The 20,989-nt window shown below is 50.1% G+C and overlaps 1 protein-coding gene and 1 long non-coding RNA gene across 3 annotated transcripts in view; one reads left to right on the forward strand and one right to left on the reverse strand.

Annotated features, from left to right (window-relative positions):
• LOC309871457 overlaps positions 1-9,083 on the reverse strand; it is a 49,332-nt gene extending 40,249 nt beyond the window's left edge. Inside the window, exons 1-2 of one of the 2 annotated variants that reach the window (XR_014315291.1) lie at positions 8,921-9,083; positions 7,629-7,777 (exon numbers count right to left, since the gene is read on the reverse strand). This is a non-coding gene — a long non-coding RNA (uncharacterized lncRNA). Of the gene's footprint in view, positions 1-7,628; positions 8,123-8,920 lie in introns of those variants that run through there. The other variant, XR_014315292.1, reaches the window with a different exon arrangement.
• Positions 6,977-17,734, forward strand: LRRN4 (leucine rich repeat neuronal 4). The gene is made up of 5 exons (XM_082744425.1): positions 6,977-7,139; positions 8,129-8,789; positions 9,920-10,124; positions 13,625-13,762; positions 15,328-17,734. The coding sequence occupies exons 2-5, from the start codon at positions 8,138-8,140 to the stop codon at positions 16,568-16,570; spliced, it is 2,238 nt and encodes a 745-aa protein (XP_082600551.1). The 5' UTR covers positions 6,977-7,139; positions 8,129-8,137; the 3' UTR covers positions 16,571-17,734.
• Positions 17,735-20,989: the final 3,255 nt, after the last annotated feature.

The raw sequence follows: 20,989 nt of genomic DNA on the forward strand, positions 1-20,989 counted from the left end.
ACCCTGAGATCATGACCTGAGCCGAAGGCAGTGGCTTAACCCACTTTTATAATTCTTAATTGCAATATGTAATTATCTTATTCACTGACTTCTTGTCCATTCCCCCATACAGGCACAGCAGCAACAAGGGAGCTCCAGTCTTCCCAGGGAGCCAGGCTGATACAGCAACCACTTTCCCAAATATTTCCAATGCCCAAGGGGATTGCCCTGGAGGGTCTCACACCAGCAATTAAATGCATTGTTTGGAAGTGACGAACATAGCTTCCTATTACCACTCATTGAGCAGAACAAAATATGGAAACATTCAACAATAAGGAATTAGGAAGCACAATTCTGAGTGACCAGAGAGAGAAATGTTGACATATGTGGCAGATAGCTCTAATAACCACCACAGGGTCTTTTACAAAATAAGCCCAAGTAATGTTTCCAATGTCTTCTCCCTACACTACTCCACCATGGCCCCCACTAGCCTCCTGCCATATTGAACTGCCTGTTCCTTCAATCCACCATGTCTTGTCATACCTGCAATTCACACCTACTGGACCATTGTACTTGGGATGCTCTTCAAAAATAACCACTGTTCTGGGCGCCTGGGTGGCTCAGTGGGTTAAGCCGCTGCCTTCGGCTCAGGTCATGATCTCAGGGTCCTGGGATCGAGTCCCGCATCGGGCTCTCTGCTCAGCAGGGAGCCTGCTTCCCTCTCTCTCTCTCTCTCTGCCTGCCTCTCCATCTACTTGTGATTTCTCCCTGTCAAATAAATAAACAAAATCTTTAAAAAAAAAAATAATAACTACTGTTCTGACCATGGATTAGTTTTGCCTGTTCTTGAACTTCACATAAATGGAACCATACAGAATGTATTCTTGCACCTGCCTTCTGTTGTCCGTGAGATTCATCTGGCTGGTGGTGGTTGTTGTTTTGTGACTGTGTAGTAGTCCATTGTGTGACTCTGCCACACTTTTTGTATTCATTTTCCTATTTACAGCCCTTTGGGTTATTTTCAGTTTGGGGCTTTTTTGAATGGTTGTTACATTCTTTCGGTGGATTATATGCTCCTTTCTCTTGACTATAAAGAGTGCATCTGGGGCACCTGGGTGGCTCGGTGGGTTAAAGCCTCTGGCTTCGGCTCAGGTCATGATCCCAGAATCCTGGGATCAAGCCCAGAACCGGGCTCTCTGCTCAGTGGGGAGCCTGCTTCCTCTTCTCTCTCTCTGCCTACCTCTCTGCCTATTTGTGATCTCTGTCTGTCAAATAAATAAGTGAAATCTTTAAAAAAAAAAAAAAAAAAGAGTGCATCTGCTGAGTCATTACATAGACATATGCTTAGACATATGCTTTGGAAAACGGACAGTTTTCCAAAGTAGTTGTACCATTTGACACTCCCACCAGCCCTGTAGTTGCTCCACACCCTTCCCAAAACTTGGTACAGTCAGTCTTTTTAATTTTGGCCATTCTGGCAGGTGCATAGCAGTGTTTCACTGTGGTTTGAATTTGCGTTTCCACGGTAAGTAGCACATGCCCATACGCTCATTGGACAGCAGGCATTTTCCTTTTCAACGAAGTCTTACCATGTGTGTAGGTCACTGCGGCAATGGGAAATAAACATCACCCAAGCTCTGCAAGATTAACTTGAACGCTTTTGCTTTGGGAAGGATTTTCTTTTCTTTTTTTTTTTTTTTTTTTTTTTTTTTTTTTTTTTTAAAGATATATATGTATTTTTAAATTTTTTATTTTTTATAAACATATATTTTTATCCCCAGGGGGGATTTTCTTTAACATACTAAAAATCTACATAAATATGCAGGCAAACCGTTGCTGCTCTGTGCAAAATCCCGATCAAGGAAATATAGCTGATCAGAAACCAAAGAAGGGGAGGACACAGTTAATAAACACTCATTCACTCAGCAAATATTTCTTAAAAACACGCGTTGTATCCAGGCACTGCCAGGCGCTGAGGTTCAGCAGAGAACAAGCTAGACACTGAGTCAGCCTAGGCCAGAGCTTGCATCTCAGCCTCTCCGGACAAGACAGCATGCTCACGCTGCTGGTGGCTCTTCTCTGTCTTCTGCCCGTCCTAGCCTGAGAACTGCCCCTTCTAGTCCAGGTCCCATTCATCTCTGAGTCCCCATTTCAACACTGCTCACCTGGGGCATGCTCGGTAGCTGAACCCGTCTGTTGACTTTATAGATGAAAAATAGGAGATAGAAGCTTCAGAGTACAGATACTGTACCCGATTTTAGAAGTGAAATGCTAACCTGGCATCTTGTCCCAGTTTCAGGACCTTTCCCCTCATGTGCTGCCTCAGGCTGTAATAAATTCCAGAATGTGTTTTATAATAAAGCCCAGGTACTGTCTTGTTCCACGTGCTGCCTGCCAAATAAAGCGGCAGATTTAAGTCTGACCTCTCATTTCAGGCGGGATTTTATCACTGTGGATTTTTCCAGAATTGCAAATGATATATATATTTCTAATTCTAAGCATTCTACTAGTCGTTATGCTAAAAACCTAACTGCTCTTGAGGGTTGCCTCGATAGGAAACTACCATGAGTCTCAACCCATGACTATTTTATTCCCTGAAGATCATTTCCTCATAGGCAGGTGGGCCGCGTCAGCGGAGTCCACACGGACGTCTTGGTCCCTACCACCTGAAGGCCTCTTTTCTGCATACCATTCCCTGAGAGCTGGCTGCCCCGAGACTCCATAACCTGGTACCGACTCCTCCCTCAAGCCCCCTCCCATTCCTCCAGCTTATCTCTGCTGTCAGAGAAGAATGCAGTCTCCGGCGCTCGTACACTTTTACATTCCGGCTCCAGCACTCCGGGGAAGGGCCCTCAGCAGAGCCGTCTGGCATCTGGAAAGCAGGGCAAGGGTGGCTGGCTGAACAGTCACCTGCCGCCCAGACCAGCCCCCCTCGGGCCATCCCAGGCTGCTGCCGCTGCGAACAGAGCTGGACAGGACCCCTGGGAAAGCACCAGTTCTGAATCTCAGGGCCAACGTATATTATTGGGCTTTATTTCTGGAGTTCTGGGGATGGGAAAGGGGAGAGTAGGATCAGAACGTCCAGAGACTCCGCCTAGCAACTCATCAGGTGTGTTCACTTAGCCATACCTTTGAAAAGGTGAGAAAGACCCACAATGCTAATGCCAGTGCTGGTGAGACCTGGTCCACTATGCAAATGAGCCCAGAGCCCAGTCTAGAATAATGAGAATCAGGCCACCCCTCCTTCTCACTGGATTACTGGGATTCACCTCTGTGACCTCAGGCAACTCAATTGTCCTCCCTAGGGCCCAGCTTCCTCCCTCTAAAATGAACAGGGAAGAGTGGAACCAGACAAGTTGTAAAGGCACTTTTAAGGCCAAAAATCCACATGTCTGATTTTGAACTGAGTCCAGAAAACAAGTGTAGCCAAGTGTATAATTAATTGCTGGTTCTTCCCCCCCCCCCCCTGCAGGATTTGGTTTCACTAACACTCTGACCTTGTGATCTACTTCCATGAGATCTTTCCTCCCCAAATCCATAAGCGTGTGGGGAATCTGGGTTGGAAAAATCTTTATGACTCAGTTCTCTCCCTCCACCCCCATCCCACCCACCAGACCCCTTGTCCACCCTAACCTGAGCTCTTTTGATGCTGGGATGCTGGGGGGGGCCTGGGGATTCAGTGTTTAATGTTTGGAGTCCTGTCCTTTCCTCTCCTGGTCACTGCGGAGGACACTGTGACTCGCTGGGTAGTCTTCCTACGCATTTGTGCAATGTTTCTCACAAGTGCCAGGTTCAACCCTGGGCACCAGGGCTACTGAGAACAACAATGTGGCTCAAGTCTCAGGAAGTTTAATGCCTAAATTAAGGAGACTTGCCAACCCACCTGATGGCAGTTAGCCTGGGTCACCTGGGAGAGGCCCACCAAGGGAGAGCCTGCCTGGGCAAAATCATGAAGGGTGCTGTTGCTGACGTTGTAGACGCTCACTCCTATCAGATTTGTTCGACTCGTGCTCAGGACAAACTAGGAGTGTCAGGGACTTAAAACCACAAGAAAGAACCCTTGAGCCAACAAGAAGCAGAAGCTAGTGAGTAAATAGCCCCAATTTCTCACCACTTCCTCCTGCGGGGTGCTTCCCCTCATGTTTCCCGGGGGTCCCAAAGCCACAAGAAAGAACCCTTGAGCCAACAAGAAGCAGAAGCTAGTGAGTAAATAGCCCCAATTTCTCACCACTTCCTCCTGCGGGGTGCTTCCCCTCATGTCTCCCGGGGGTCCCAGTGGGATTGACTGAGCTGTTCATTAACACAGCTGCAGTGCCTTCCCTTCCCTGTCTCACTTCCTGCTCCCCTCCATGCTCCTCTGGGTCACCTCCCAAATAAACTACCTGCCCCCAGGTCCTTATCTCAAAAATCAACTCTTTTCTCTCTCTTTTTGGAAGATTTTATTTATTTATTTGAGAGAAAGAGAGAGGGAGCAAGCACTGAGGGAGAAGCAAACACCCCTCGGAACAGAGAGCCCCTACATGGGGCTCAATCCTAAGACCCTGCGATCATGACCTGAGCCAAAGGCAAACACTCAACTGACTGAGCCACCCAGGTGCCGCTCAAGGTCAACTCTCAAGAGAACCCACAGTAGATATAGAAGAGTAAGCTTATACGGGGAGTCAGGTGGTCAAGGCGGAGAGCATCTCGGCAGAGGGAGCCACCTGGGTAAAGTGATGGTGGACAGGACATTGTGTGGCATTTGGCATGGCATGGCAAACTTGTTGGTCTCAGGACTTTGTTTGGGACCTTAGCATCCTTGTCCGGGGGGGGGGGGGGGGGAGGAACTCTTCAGTCATATTTTCCTAACCTCCCAGAGGTGTTAGAAGAGAAGGGGTTGAAGAAGAAGGCCGGGGCATCCTGAGAGGTACCCAGAGGCCCTGGCCAGATGTCTGCCTCTGTCCTGGGCCCTCAAGGGTGCAAGAATCTGGCTCTGTTTCTTCTGAAAATGAGCTGCTCACCTATGAAAAGGAATTTCCCAACTGTCCTGGCTTCTTGCATGATTTGGGGCTATCTAAATATTTGGAAAATGTTCTCTTGTGCTTACAGGGCATATTACATGGTCAAATGCTGAGGCCTATGGAAGTCAATATAAAGCAGTGGTTAAGCCAGACAGACTAGGTAGTTGTGTGCTCCAGAACCTAGGCAGCACCTGTGAACCTCAGTTTCCTTATCTCTACCATGGGAATAATAGTACACGCATATGGCACTAGGCTCTGACTATAGTAGATGCCGGATTTTTTTTTTTTTTAGATGCTAGATTTTTAAAAGATGGCTGTGGTGACAAGCTGAGTGTACCCACTGGGGCAAAGCCAACTGGCTACCTGGGCAAGACCAGGAAGCAAATTCTGCCATGAAGAGTCTGCCACCAACCTTGCCAGCCCACCAAGGGTGTGTTTGCTTGGGTTGGCTATGACAAGAGCAAACCAGATGGCCAAGCTCAGACATCAAGTCATCCTGCCCAGGCCGGGCCTTTGCCACCATGGGTGAGCTAGCCAGCAAGCAGCAGGGAGAAGACATTGGCTCAGAAGGCCTGGGGTTCTGGGCAGTACAGGGAAATTACCTCAGTGGGGTTCCTCAGCCCCCTTGCCCCACTGGTGTGCAGAGGACCCAGCATTGCTCCCTGGGATCCTCTTTTATAGGCTTATGGGAGGGGGGCAGCTTCTTTCTCTTCAGGGTCTCTGTTTCAGGGTCTCAGTTTGACCCCTCTCTCTCTCATCTGAGAGCCTTGCCTGTGTTCCCCAAACCCCTGCTGGCCTAGAGGGTTGACCTGGCTGGTTTAACAAGAGAAGGTTGGCAGGGAGAGGCTCTGGGGCCTGGACCCTGGACTTGCATTGCCTCAGGCAGTGTTGTGTAGAACAGGCCTCTCCCCTCCCCCACCTAGGGCAGATGAAGGAATGCTTCTGAGCAGCAAGACCCGGGCTGGTACTTAGGCTGGTATTTTGAGGCTTTCAGTAGAGAAGTCCTCAAAGGAGACCCCAGGGGACTTGCAATTATCCAATTAGCACAACATGCCAGTTTCCAAGGTGTCCTGGAGTTCCTCAGGGCTGTTCAGATAAGGACTGACGGTGGGCGGAAAGATCTATGAAGTTCTGGTCCTTGTCTGTGTACACAATGCTGGGGATGATTAACCACCGGCTGGGGCAGGGGCGGGGGTGGGGAAGGTGCAAGGAGGGAGGTCAGAAAAAGAGATGGGGGATGGAGCTCAAAGGCTCTCAGACAAAATGACCAGTCTTGGATCTCTGGGGAAGGAGGGCTCTGTCTGCACTAAACAAAGCATATTTAACATCACTGCTTTGGGGAGACCTAGGTAGCCTGGGAGACCTCTTGGTAGCCAGTATCAATCGCCCCAGCCATGCACAGGGCAGCAACCTTCTTGCTGCATTTCCGCCATCTTTATTTCTCTTCACAAGATAAACAGAGAAACGCACACCCATGCTTTCACCAAACTGGGACCCAGAGAAACCAATCTAACGACTCCTGGGAACGCCTGATCTGGTTTAGTTGCGGGATTTCTCTGCCTTTAGAGTCCATGGTTCTTGGTCCCACTGCTTTGAAGAATGAAGAGGTCGACCAGATGAAGTGTAGTGGGCAGCAAAGCTTACCAAGCGATAGTACAAAGCTCCCAGCGAGGGGGGGGCGGCTCCAGTGGAGCTTCCCCTTGGGGTTCCTAAGTTGAGGGGTTTTCATCAGCTGTGTTAGGGCAGGAAGATCAGATTCCTTTCCCTCACTGCACCTTTTAGCACCCTCTCCTTGGCCAGGGAGAGCTGCCTCCCTCCCTTTGTCAGGCTCTGGAAAGGTAGTGTAGGGAAAGGTAAAGATGGGGGTGGGCGGGAAGGAAGTGCCAGACCTAGAAAGGGGCAGGCCCAAGCCCAGCGCAGGGGAGGAGGGAAACAGGCCTTGAAAGTGTTGGCTAAGAACCAGTCTTGGTGGGGAAGGAGGAGCTGCAGGGACTGGAGTATCTCAGGCCCTCTCAGTGGGTGGGGCCTGGAGCAGGAGTACCTGGGAAACAGGCCTCCCTCTGGAATTCGGAGCAGAGCTGCTGTCTAAGTCACGGACCTCTGGAATCTATAAGATAGAGGACTGCAAAGGGGTGCCACACTCCAAAAGGACAGCTTAGGGTGAGTATGACATATTGCCAGATGCATGGACTCCTGGCCCCAGCTTCCAGGATCCTTCTCATTGCCTGGACCCCCAACTAGCAAGAGAGAAGCCCCTCCCCTGGGTGGTTGCTCAGAAACCTGGAGGTCGGCAGAGACAATGGTAGAGGATACACACCTGCAGAGATGGGGCCATGTGAAAGGGTTTTTGATCTACCCCTACCTGATCTCCCAACTGCCCTAAGAAATTCTGAGGACTCTAGAAACTCCACACCCAGAAGGCTTCACCCACCTCTCCAGGGCAAGGGTGAGCTCAGGGGCTCTGGCTTTTGTTGCTATGACCATTGAACCCAGGTTTCCAAGCCTCCCAGCTTTCTGGGGGCTCTTTTCCTCCCAAAAGGCAACTCGGAGTACCATCTCAAGAAAGAGCCCTCTGAAGAGAAAGTTCTGCCCTCAGAACTCATTTTAAACCATGACCTGCAAACCAGGTCAAACGCAAATCCGACTCACCTGTGGCTGGCCCATTAGTTCTAAGGGGAAAAACTGAGGCAACAAAATCTTCCGTAAGTCCCATGTTCCTGTTCCAGCAGAGCTTCTCCTGACTGAGGTCATTCACCGGCTCATTATTAATAGACGTTTCTGGGGCAGCATCTGTGCACCTGGGGAAAGTTTACGGCAATAAAGGACACAGTCTCTTCCCTCCAGAAGCTCATGCAATGGGGACAAGGGAGGAGGTTACTTGGACGTTTGGGCCCGAGGGGACAGACGTAGGAGGCCTTCTGCAAGAAGTCACTCGTGGATGCTAACCCACAAGTGAATTAGAGGGAAAGGCATCTGGGAGCGGGAAGGGCACGAGGTGCCACAGGAGCTCCCCCTCATCCCTGCCCCGTCCTTCAGGGAACAGCCAGCCCTTGTGCTTCTCCGCAGAGCAGGAGGATAGAGCACCACGTCTGCCCCTTTGTTCGGGATTTCTGCGCATTGAAGGGACTGTCTCGCTGTTCTCTCCGCAGCCACGCACCATGTGGTGGGCCCTGCTGGCCCTGCCGGTCCTGCTGCCCACGGCGCTGCGCCTCTGCTTGGCAGGGCCTCCCCAGGAGAGGGGCCCTCTTTTCTGGCTGACTCGGCAGGACTCTCGGGAAAGCGGGGCCGCCAACGCCACGGTCTCGCCCTGCGAGGGGCTGCCCTCCGCGGGAGCGTCGACCTTGACCCTGGCGAACCGCAGCCTGGAGCGCCTGCCCAACTGCCTGCCGCCCGCGCTGCGCAACCTAGACGCCAGCCACAACCTGCTGCGCGCCCTGAGCGCGGCAGAGCTCGGCGCCCTGCCGCAGCTGCAGGCGCTGACGCTGCGCCACAACCGCATCGCCGAGCTGCGCTGGGGCCCCGGCGGGCCGGCGGCGCTGCACACGCTGGACCTCAGCTACAACCAGCTGGCCACGCTGCCGCCGTGCGCCGGGCCCGCGCTGCCCGGCCTCCGCTCGCTGGCGCTCGCCGGGAACCCGCTGCAGACGCTGCAGCCCGGGGCCTTCGCCTGCCTCCCGGCGCTGCGCTTCCTCAACCTCTCTGGCACCGCGCTGGGCCGCGACCTGGGGGCGGGCATCGCCGACGGGGCCTTCGCGGGAGCGGGAGGCGCGCTCGAGGTCCTGGACCTCAGCGGCACGTTCCTGGAGCGCGGTGAGTCCCGGCGGCGCCGGAGCGGGGCTGGGCGGGCGCTCCCGGGGCTGGGCCAAGAGCTTCCTCCGGGGTGGGGGGTGGGGCGGCGACCAGGGCACCGAGCTCCCCGTGCGGCTCAGAAAGGGCCCCACCTCGGTTTGCGGAGCGCAACAGCCCGGTTCGAAGGGCACAGGGTGGTTAACTTCTGGAGGCCCGAGAGGTGGGGGACTGTTAGTAGGGATCTCCGTTTTCCTTAGGAGGGAACCAAGGCGCGGACAGCGGAATGAGCGGCCCGCGGTTTAAGTGGTGACTCCAAATCTGAGCCCGGGCATTCGGGCCCAAAGCCCAGCCTTAGCCACTCTGATTACTGCTACCTAGCGGAGCTGACAAATGCTTGTAGAATGGGGAAGTGGGATCCCTTCGAGGCTGAGTAATGAATGAAGTTAGCACCAAACACGCAGGTTAACCTGAGCATGAATTCGTTGATCTTTCTACTTGGTTTGGCTCAAGTGGTTTCTGTGAACGTTGAATCGTCAAACAAGACACATGCACTTGGCATGTTTTAACTGATTCACTAGGGTGGTTTTATTTAAAAACAACAGCAACACTATATATGCCTATAATCACCTATTCCACTGTGGACAGAAAAAAAAGAGCGAGAATGGAAAACAGGGAAAGTAGCACATTTTCCACTTGTTGGGGGAGCTACAAAATTAGGTTTCGGCCTTGATCTCATCTCCCCCTTCCTTACACCTCTCAAAAACACCCCCACTTCTGGTAGCCCTCAGAGTGAAATCTGGGGTAGTTCCCTGTGAAGTTTAACAAGAGGATGGGCAACAGCAGCCTTGGAGACAGTGTCCTGGGTTCAAATCCTCATGCCATCCCTCCCCAGCTGAGTGGCCCTGGACCTGTCTTTGACTTTAGCTGCCCCAGGGCTGGAAGAAAGGAAGGCAGGCAGGCAGCCTAGTCTCTAAGGGCTCTTCCAACTGAAACGGTCTATGCTTCTGAGATTCCCAAAGCTGTTAATTGTCCATGCTCATCAATGAACTTTATGACTCACCTCGTCCGTCTCCTCCTTTCCTTAATGCTGTGCTGGCCTCATGGGTTTGTGCCTTCCTGGGTAGTGGGCAGTTTCCCCCTCTGTATTTCAGTTCAGTCAGGGTGGACCAGAGACCTGCCGAAACTCACCTCTCTCCACCTGAGGAAGATGCCCAGGCTGCGGATCCTGGAGGCAGCCGTTTTCAAGATGACCCCCAACCTGCAGCAGCTGGATTGTCAAGACTCGTCCGCCCTGACTTCTGTCCACACACAGCTCTTCCAAGACACTCCTCGCCTACAGGTCCTTCTATTCCAGAAGTAAGTGTTTTCTTTCTTCTTCTTCTTTTTTTAAAAAAATATTTTATTTATTTGACAGATGGAGATCACAAGTAGGCAGAAAGGCAGGCAGAGAGAGAGAGGAGGAAGCAGGCTCCCTGCTGAGCAGAGAGCCCGATGCGGTGCTCGGTCCTAGGACCCTGATATCATGACTTGGTCCAAAAACAGAGGCTTCACCCACTGAGCCACCTAGGCACCTCCCCAGAAGTGTTTTAGTTCTAAGACACATGTGAATTCTGTAACTGATTTCTGCCCACTACACTAAACTGAACAAATGTAACCATTTATAACACTAATCAGACCTTCATTCCTCTCCCTCTTCTCCTTTGCATCCTCTCTGGACTTCTGTTCTTCCTCCTCCTTTGGGTGATATCTCGGTCAGGTACCAGATAGTCCAGTGGCCTAATAGCCATGCAACTCAGTCTTGTCCAGAGTAAGAGTAAAACCCCAAACTCTCATGCGTGTAAAGTTTCCTTTAAGCCCAGGTTGAGAAACTTGCTGTGGGAAGAGGGCAGGAGGCATCAGGGTCTTCTGTTACTGGATCCACCTGCTCCCCCCCACTCACCTGCAAGAGTTTATGCAATTCGGCTCTTCCGAGGTTTGAATGGGTCTAGGGAGGAGAGGTGAGAGGATAGAAGTATCCTACTTGCAGTTGCGGCCCAGGGTCTGTCCTTTCAGGCCTGGTTGTCCAAAGTGTCACTGTACTCTCCCTCCTGACCTGACTTCCGCAGGAAGGGCAGCATACATACCTTTGAAGGTGAGCCCAGACCACCTCCTTTCCTAGGGGCCCACATCTGGACCCGTGAAGCACCTTTGCCCCTCATCACTTTCAAAGTAGCCACTTTTCTCTTTTCTCTGCTAGCACCTGCCATAACCCGAGTATTCACTTTGGGGTTTGGCGTGGGAACAAAGGAAACAGAACACGCGGAGCACTTAGCTCAGTGCCTGACATATTACGGTACTTGCTGTACCGTTCGTGATGATTCGGTGGTGGTGAAGAAGGTGATGGGGATGATGGCCATAACGGTGGTGGTGACGGTGATGTTGTTGGTAATGATGGTGAACTGGGGACAGTGAGGGTAATCGTGATGGTAGTGATGTTGGTGAAAGGGATATTAGCCTCTTGGGCTCCTACTCCTCTTCTGAGTCTCAGACTCATATGGAAGGTATCAGATGTGGAGCCATGCTGCCCCGGCTCAAATCCTGACCCCATCCCTGGTCACAACACCCCGCCTTCGCAGACCCCAGGGTAAGAACACTTACACCATCCAGTCACCACATTCAGCCAAGGGGTCTGTCTAAATCATAATCTGATTGAGTCTCCTGCCAAATGAAAACCTTGCGGTGCCTTCTGTGGTTGAAGGAGGAGGTTTAATCCCTTCTGGCTCATCTTCGGCTCCCCCACCCCCACTGTAACACCTGTGTTCCAGCCAGGGCGTGAGGAAGGAGCCAACCACTTGCTTTCTTGGTGCTCTCAAGTGTCTCCATCTGCCCTGCTGGACCCTCTCCCCCCTTTTAGCCTGGCCTACTCTCTGCTCTCCTTAGCTCACCCACAGCCTTCCCTGGGGGGCCTGTGTTAAATAGTCATATTGGGTTCCCTGGCATGGCCACCTCCCACCAGTGAGGGGATGGCCACCTTCCTGGCTGTTCTGCCCACCCAGTGTGCCCAAAGCCTTCCACAGTCCCCTCTGACATGCAGGAGGGAGGGGCAATAGTTCAGCAAAAAAGTGAAAAGAGGGGGCACCTGAGTGGCTCAGTTGGTTAAGCATCTGCCTTCAACTCAAGTCATGATCCCAGCAATCCTGGGATTGAGCCCCATGTTGGCCTCTCTGCTCGATGGGGACTCTGCTTCTCCCACTCCCTGCTGCCCCCCCCCTGCTTTTTCTCTCTCTCTTTGCCAAATAAATAAATAAATAAATAAAATCTTAAAAGGAGGGGCACCTGGATGACTCAGTGGGTTAAAACCTCTGCCTCTGCTTAGGTCATGATCCCAGGGTCCTGGGATTGAGTCCCACATCGGGCTCTCTGCTCAGCAGGGAGCCTGCTTCCTCGCCACCCCCCTGCCTGCCTCTGCCTACTTGTGATCTCTGTCTGTCAAATAAAATCTAAAAAAAAAAAAAAAAAAAAAAAATAGAAAATAGGTTATTTAGGAGAGCAAATGAATCTTCTTTCACACTAGGGCTCTGTAAGTTACAATGTGACCCACACCAGGATGTGAGCCAGGCCCTCCTGTACCTCCATGTAGGTGGTGATTCGAATTGATTTCATCACATGCAAGCTACACTGGTGGCAGAAAGGGACGCCGGATAAGGAAAGGATTCATTTTCCTTATCTGTAGAATGAGCAGAATATCATTCTCTCACTGATGTGTCACTGAGATAATGACTGTAAAGCCCTGGGGAACCTTGCCTGCTCAAAAAGATGACAATCCTTTTCCCCTCTCCCCCTTCAGGCAAAATGAAAAATATTTCCTTGGGATGCTAAAGTGCTAAGTGATCTCTGATTTTAAGATTTCCACTCTGGCTCTGTGAAATCGGCTGAAAGCAAGCATGCATATATGTATATATTCATATATGCGCTTTACATTTCCATGTGGACACACCTCTTTGCAATGTGACTTGGCAGCTCCTCCCATCAAGAACTGGAGTCTATCCTCCACCTCTTGAAGCTGCACTTGGCCATGTGACTTGCTTAGGCGAGTGGGACATTAGCAAAAGTGACCCAAGCAGAGGCTTGAAAGCAGTTGAGGATTGGAGCTTTTCCCTTCCTGGGAAGCCCACCTGGGAGCCCGCCTCCCTCCCCACCCTCCACCACCCTGTGCACTAGGCTGGGCTAGCCTCCTGAATGATGAGGAGTATATGGAGGGAGGCCCCAGCAAACCTAGTTGAGGCTCCATATATGTGAGGCTATCCTAGATCTTCCAGCCCCAGCTGAGCTCACTTGGACCACAAGAACCACAGAATCAGGAGAAAGAACAGATCTTTGTTGTTTTAAGCTACTAAGTTTTGGGGAAATTTCTACTCAGCAAGAGCAGGATACACTCCAGCGAGGCATCTTCCAAAGGACTAGTGGTTGAGTACCATCAGCAACAGCTCAACTGCAATAGCCCATATTCCAGAGTGCTCTCATTAAGAACTTCTGCCATTTCTTGTTACTGGTCTATAATAACAATATCTTACTTTCAGGTAGAGATGTACACTTATAAATGGTGTCATTGTCATAGACTCTTGGCGATATCACACATGGGCAGGGGAATACTGTCTCCATTTAATAGGAGGAGTGAGAGTGACTGAGTTGGTTGGTATCTCCGCTTTACAGATGACCAAAAAAAAAAGGTAGTCCAAGGTCCTTAAAGAGTTTCGTCCAAAGTAGTATCCTCTAAGCCCTAACAGAATGGTTTTGCAGTGATACCACCATGGCTCTCTGGCAATAGTTTTGACTAGGTTTTTAAAGCTTGACTTGATTTTTTTTTTATGTTTCAGCTGCAACTTGAGTTCTTTCCCTCCGTGGAGCCTGCATTCTTCCCAAGTCCTGTCCATCAGCCTCTTTGGCAACCCCCTCATTTGCAGCTGTGAATTGTCCTGGCTCCTCAGGGATGCAAAGAGGACTGTCCTAAGCAGGTAACATACTTACAAAGCAGATGACTAAGAGGTGAGCCGAAATTCTCACAGCTTATGGCTTGCCCTTCTTGAGCAGGTTGGCATAGTGGCAGGGAGAGCATGGAGGAACAGACAGGATGGTTTTAATGGGTGGAGACAGGAGGTGGGGCCTCTCATCTCCACTAGCATCTCATTGGCCAGATGTTGGTCGCAGGCCACACCTACTACAGGGGAGGCTGGGTAATGTATTCTAGGTTTGTGCCCAGTATGGGGGAAAATGGGCTAAGTCAACAGCTAGATTGTCTCTGCTGAGACAGGCTTATCTGTGTTCCATTTTACTGATGGGTTGGGTTGGGGCCCAAAGAGATGAAGTGCTTGCTTGGGTTCATGCAGCTGTTGGGTGGAGGAGGCAGGATCTATCTGCCTCCACTACTGGGCCCCACTAGTGAGTCCCCAAGATGCAGCCTGGTCCTCTGCATCATTTAGTCCAAGGCCAGTGGGCTTACAGAGCTCTTGTGGGACAGGGAAAAACAAGTCTTTCAAGGACTTCCCATTGACTGTTGGCTAGAAGGGCTGTTTTTGCCATGGGGTGCCATGCTCAGGCTGGCTACCAGAAAACACTCAAACCAGCTCCACCAGCCCCTCTAGCTCACTTTAGGAGACACTCCCTCCATCCTCTGCTTTTTTTTTTTTTTTTTTTTTTTTTTATGTCCCACCCAAACCCAGCTGTGAAGTGGGGATCAGTCTACCCCCCACCTCCTCATGTTATCTCCAAAGATAAGGACCCAGGCCCTTTGCAGGGAAGGCTCTCATTACAGTATTAATGAAGAGACTGAGAGGATAACCTCTGCACACCACTACTACTCTTGATTTTGGCTGCATTACTGAACCTCTCTGTGCCTCTGTTTTCCACCATAAAATCGGGAGAATAGTGGCTACCTCATAAAGCTCTAAAGATTAAATTAGTTGATACAGTAAAGTGCTAACAGTAGTCACTGGCATACGGCAAGAACTTAGAAAATGTTAGCTGGTATGAGTATTACTACTAGTACTCAGCCCAGAAGTAGATAGGTGACAACAAAATGGCAGACTACACTTGGAGAATCAGAGCCACCATTCACAAACCTGCCCTGGGTTTAGGTTCTGCCACTTGCTATCTTGGGCAATTAGTTCCTTCTTCTTTTTCTTTTTTTAAAGATTTTATTTATTTATTTGACAGACAGAGATCACAAATAGGCAGAGAGGTAGGCAGAGAGTCGGGGGAAGCAGGCTCCCCGCTGAGCAGAGAGCCCAGCATGGGGCTCGAACCCAGGACTCTGAGATCATGACCTGAGCCAAAGGCAGAGGCTTAACCCACTGAGCCATCCAGGCGTCCCGGTTAGTTGCTTTTGCTGAGCTTCTGTTTCTTTCTCTACCCAATGGAAATGATGAGGGAAGCCTACTCCACTGGTTGCCCTAGGGGTCAGGGAAGTGAAGGATGGAGTGTGTGTGGCTGGTGGGACCTAGCAGACATGTTTGGGTTTGATGAGAGGGATTGTCTGCACTGAGGACTCAAACACCTTCTAACTGGTTGGTCTCCCCTCTAGGGCAGCAGACACTGTGTGTGTACCGGCTTCAGGATCCCAAGACATCTTCTCAGCCCCTCTTTCGCTGTCCCAGCTGCCCACTGTGTGTCATCTGGACCAAAGCACCACCCTCAATTCCAGCTCGCCCCCGGCTGTTCCCTTCACCCACCAACCGTCAGCGCAGGGTCTCACCACCCCATGGAGCACAGCCCCTTCCACTCGACCTGTGGAAGCTGGACAGAGTGTCACCAAGCCCCTCTCCTTCCCCACGGATTCCACCACACAAACCGCATGGTCCCACAGTGGCATCAAAGTGGGGACTGCCCGCTCCATGGCCATCCCCACAGCAGATTCTAGCACCTCCAGCGCTCCGCGCAGGGCTGCAAACATAGCTGGGGCAGAGCACCAAGAGCACGCTGACATGCTGGTCCTTGCGCCTCACGTGTCAGCTGCTTCCACCCCCTCGGCCGGCAAACACCCTGGGCTCTTCCCTACCCCCTGGAGCCAGGTGCAGACGCCCCAGCCCGACTACAGGGCACAGGCCACCCTGCAGGCGCCTCACCCGAGTCCTTCTGAGGGCGGGATTCCAGTCTTGCTATTGGACGAATCTAGTGAGGAGGAGGAGGAAGAGGGGCACAAGGAGGAGGTGGGAGCACCTCCCCAGGATGTCCCCTGTGATTACCACCCCTGCAAGCACCTGCAGACCCCGTGTGCGGAGCTGCAAAGGCGCTCACGGTGTCGATGCCCTGGACTCAGCGGGGAGGACAGCCTCCCGGACCCCCCCAGGCTGCAGGCAGTGACCGAAACCACTGACACATCGGCCCTCGTGCACTGGTGTGCCCCGAACTCGGTGGTGCATGGTTACCAGATCCACTACTCTCCTGAGGGCTGGACAGAAAACCAGTCAGTGACAGTGGTGGCGGACATCTATGCCACTGCCCGGCAGCACCCCCTGTATGGGCTCTCACCGGGCACCATGTACCGCGTGTGCATCCTGGCCGCCAACCGCGCGGGCCTGAGCCAGCCTGTCCAGGCCTCGGGCTGGACGCGGGCGTGTGCCACCTTCACCACCAAGCCCAGCTTTGTGCTGGTCTTTGCGGGGCTGTGCACTGCCTGCGGCCTCCTGCTCATCACCACCCTGCTGCTGGCAGCATGTCTGTGTCGCCGCAGCAGAACGGTGCACCTGCAGCGCTACAACACGCACCTGGTGGCCTACAAAAACCCAGCCTTCGACTACCCGCTGAAGCTCCAGACGCTCAGTTAGCTCGCGCCCCCTCCTCCACTGGAGCTTAAGAACTAGCCGCCCATGTTTAGAAAAGAAGAGACAGAGGGTCAAAGAGGACCCTGTCAGCTCAGAATGCCTCTGAATTTCTGTGAAGCCAGCACTCTTGCGGCACAAAGGGAACTTGCCATGCAGTTTCTCTGTCCGGGGAACCACTGCTTTCCCTGCCGTCTTCTCTGTGCCCAGAAACGTTACAGTTCACACCAGACCACTCCCGTTGCCACAGCGCAGCCTTGTGTGTTGTTGTTTTTCAGCAGTTAGTGCCCCTTGGAATCCAGTCGAATAGATTGGGTGTGTAAGTAGGAAGAGATAAAACAGTTCACACAATTCAGTCTCTTTTGCCATTCTGGAAGTGACATCCTCAAGTCATTTCAGGGATGTTCCCTCTGGTCAAGCGTCTGGCTAAAGCAGGTGGTATTCAAGGAATCAACTCCTGTGGATTCTTAATCTGAGAACTGGGGTAAGGGAGAACTACTGGTTATGTTTCCTGAGGCTGCCTGGGGTTTATTGCGTCTCTTGGCAAAAAAAAAATGTGCTTTTAGCTTTGTAGTTAAAACTGCAGTCTTCAGGGAACCTCTGTGAAACACAAGGACAAGCTGTCCTTTTTAAAGTCATTGTCTACTGGACTTCTCCAGAGTGTAAGTGGTCAAAGAAACTACGAACTCCTTTTCTTAAAAAAGCGCAATAGGATCACTTCCGGGATTTGGTCTTTTAAGAGAAGAGATGAACAAAAAAGAACGTCAAGGCTCTAGCTAGAAGCCAAAGCATTTGCTCTCCATTGCATCAAACAGTGCCTTCATGATTTGTATCTGAGTGTGGGCAATGCCTTTCAACACCCCTTTTCACTTGTATACCAATGTTAAAAAAAGCATTTTTTATAAAATTACAATGTGTGTCATTACTTCTAGATTTTAATTTTCTAAGTTAGTACTTATTTCACTTTTCTGTGACTACTGGAACAATTACCACAAACCAGGTGGGTTAAAACAACAGAAATCTGTTCTTACAGTTCAGGCCAGAAAACCACAACCAAGGTATCAGCAGGAGTGATTTCTTCTGGAGACTCAGAACTGTTCCCTGCCTGTTCTGGTTGCTGGCTGTCCTGGGTGCTCCTTGGTTTGCAAATAAATCCAATCGATGCCTTCATTGTCTTATGGCATTCTCTGTGTCCAAATTTCCCTCTTTAAGAAAGTATTTCTCCCCCCATCTTTACAGAGATATAGCTGACCTATAACTTTGTGTAAGTTCATGGTGTGCAACCTGATTTGATACACGTATATATTGGGAAATGATTATAAAAAGGTTCCCTTCACTTCACATGGGTACCTTTTTTTTTTTTTAAAGATTTTATTTATTTATTTGTCAGAGAGAGAGGGAGAGAGAGAGCGAGTACAGGCGGACAGAATGGCAGGCAGAGGCAGAGGGAGAAGCAGGCTCCCTGCCGAGCAAGGAGCCCGATGCGGGACTCAATCCCAGGACGCTGGGATCATGACCTGAGCTGAAGGCAGCTGCTTAACCAACTGAGCCACCCAGGCGTCCCACACATGGGTACCTTTTTGTGTGTAAGAACTTTGAAGACCTACTACTTTCTAAGCAACTTTCAGGTATACATTATTAACTATAATCATTGTGCTGTCTTCTGGGGATCATTGTCATTTCGAGAACTTACTCATAACTGGAAGTTTGTACCCTTTGACCACATTCACCCATTGTCTCCCACTCCTATGAACCACCAATCTACTGCTGTTTCTAGGAGTTGGGTTTTTTATTTGTTTTTTGTTTTTAAGATTCCACATATAAGTGGAATCATACAGAATTTGTTCTACTCTGCCTTATCTCACTTCGGTATAATGCCCTCAAGTACCATCTACGTTGTTGCAAATGGCAGGGTTTCCATTTTTATGGCTGAATAATAAACATCACTCTGTGTCTCTATGTATTTATACCACATTTTATCCATTCATCCATTGACACTTGGGTTCCTTCCATGTCTTGGCTTATTGTAAATAATGCTGTGGTGAACATAGAGTGCATATCTTCAAGATGATTTAATTTCCTTCCAGGATATACCCAGAAGTCAAACTTCTCTCTTTTTAAAATTATTCTTATTAACATATAATGTATTATGTGCCCCAGGGGTACAGGTCTGTGAATCATCAGGCTTAAACATTTCACGACACTCCCCATAGCACATACCCTCCAAATTTGTCTTCTAATAAGGACAACAGGCATTAGATTATGGCCTACACAAAGCCAGTAGGACTTCATCCTAACATGATTATATCTGCAAAGATCCCATTTCTAAGTAAGGTCACATTCACAAGTACCAGGGCTTAGAACTGAACATTATCTTTTGGGGAGAAACAATTCAATCCCAAACACCATTTATTTCTGTTTAAAAAAAAAAAAAAAAAATCAAGTTTGGGCACCTGGGTAGCTCAGTCGGTGAAGTGTCTGCCTTTGGCTCAGGTCATGATCTCAGGGTCCTGGCATCCAGCCCCAGGTCAGGTTCCCTGCTCAGTAGAGAGGCTGCTTCTCCCTTTCCCTCCCTCCCTGCCACCCCAGGCTTATGCTCTAATAAATAAAATCTTAAAAAAAAAAAAAATTAAGTTTGGGTACCTGGGAGGCTCAGTTAAGTGTCTGCCTTTGGCTCATGTCATGATCCCAGGGTCCTGGCATTGAACCCTGTGTCTGGGTCCCTGCTCAGTGGGGAGTCTGCTTCTGCCCCTCCCCCCGGCTTGTGCGCTAATAAATTTACTCTTCAATTAAAAAAAAACAAAAATCAAGCTTGATTCCCACATATCTTGCTTCCAAAATGTGCTGAGGCACCAAAACCATGCTACAGAAACTCAATATACCCAAATCTCACCTCAATAGGTGTTTAAAGTTTTGAAAAGGCTTTCCAAAATTCTAAGATGGATCCCAAGTTTCATCAGATATGTAACCAAGAGAATTGGACTAAGCAATCTTTTAAGATACGTACCAGCTCCTGATTAAAAACTGGAAAGCAAAAGCCAAAAATGTGACTACCATAGACTTCAGACACGTAATCATCTCAATGCCTTTTTATTATTTATTTATTTATTTAAAGACTTTTTATTTATTCATTTGGCAGGCAGAGATCACAAGTAGGCAGAAAGGCAGGCAGAGAGAGAGAGAGGAGGAAGCAGGCTCCCTGCCGAGCAGAGAGCCCGATGCGGGGCTCGAACCCAGGACCCCGGGATATGACCTGAGCTGAATTCAGGCAGAGGCTTTAACCCACTGAGCCACCCAGGCACCCCTCAATGCCTTTTTTTTTTTTTTTTAAGATTTTATTTATTTATTTGACAGAGAGAAATCACAAGTAGATGGAGAGGCAGGCAGAGAAAAGAGAGAGGGAAGCAGGCTCCCTGCTGAGCAGAGAGCCCGATGCGGGACTCGATCCCAGGACCCTGAGATCATGACCCGAGCCGAAGGCAGCGGCTTAACCCACTGAGCCACCCAGGTGCCCCCTCAAGGCCTTTTTAAATTTACTATCAGGATTGAATCCATTCTATGGAGGCACCGAAATGAATTTGCCGTGCTTGGCTCCGTACGAATATACACTCAAACATGCCTAGTATAGTTCCAGCGTTTTGTAAACTAGCAGAATTCACATTGTATAATAGTCCAATATCCAAAACCCTCAAGAAACTTGTACCATTTTTCTAAGGGTTGAGGTTTATTAACCAGAGCCAGATTAAGACCTTCATACTATAGAGATTATGAGCTCAAGACATGAGTAACTCCAAATAGCATCAACACTGAACCAGGAAATAAACATAACAAAGTACAAAATCCCAATTTTTCCCCATAATTACTTTATCTTGAGTTCTCTTCTCTCATTTTAAAACACCTTTGTGCTCCCACTTTACTGGTGCCAAGATGTGTTCAATGTGCCTCTTGGGTGGGTATTCCAGCTCCAGCCTGACCGCCACCCAAGCTATGAGACTACACAGGGGGTTCCAGAAGGGGAGAATGGCCAGCCACAGGTCATCCTCCTCTTCCCTCATACACCCTCCATTGGATTCAGTGACACTGTCCCTGGCTGCAGGCTTCGGTGCATTTCACGCCTGGGAACAAGGAAGCCAGGACGAATGCAACAGAGGGGCAAGCTGATCCCAGGATGCCACTACCAAGAGGCATGTATTTTGCTTATAACTTTGCGTCTTAATTTAACACAGCTTAGACAAGCTCACTGCACAATTCCACAGGACACCTGGGACAGTGGGCAGCAACAGGCCTCCACAGTTAAGAGGAAGCAACCAGCAAGAGCCATTGTCTTCCTCGTCCCTCTCTCTGTGTCTCCCACCCTTCCAAACAGGACGGTGGAGTGAGAGTAAGGACTTTAAGTCAGATGGTCCCAAACAAATGATTTCTACA

The sequence above is a fragment of the Mustela nivalis genome, assembly GCF_964662115.1.
Source record: "Mustela nivalis genome assembly, chromosome: 8".
NCBI classification, from domain to species: domain Eukaryota; kingdom Metazoa; phylum Chordata; class Mammalia; order Carnivora; family Mustelidae; genus Mustela; species Mustela nivalis.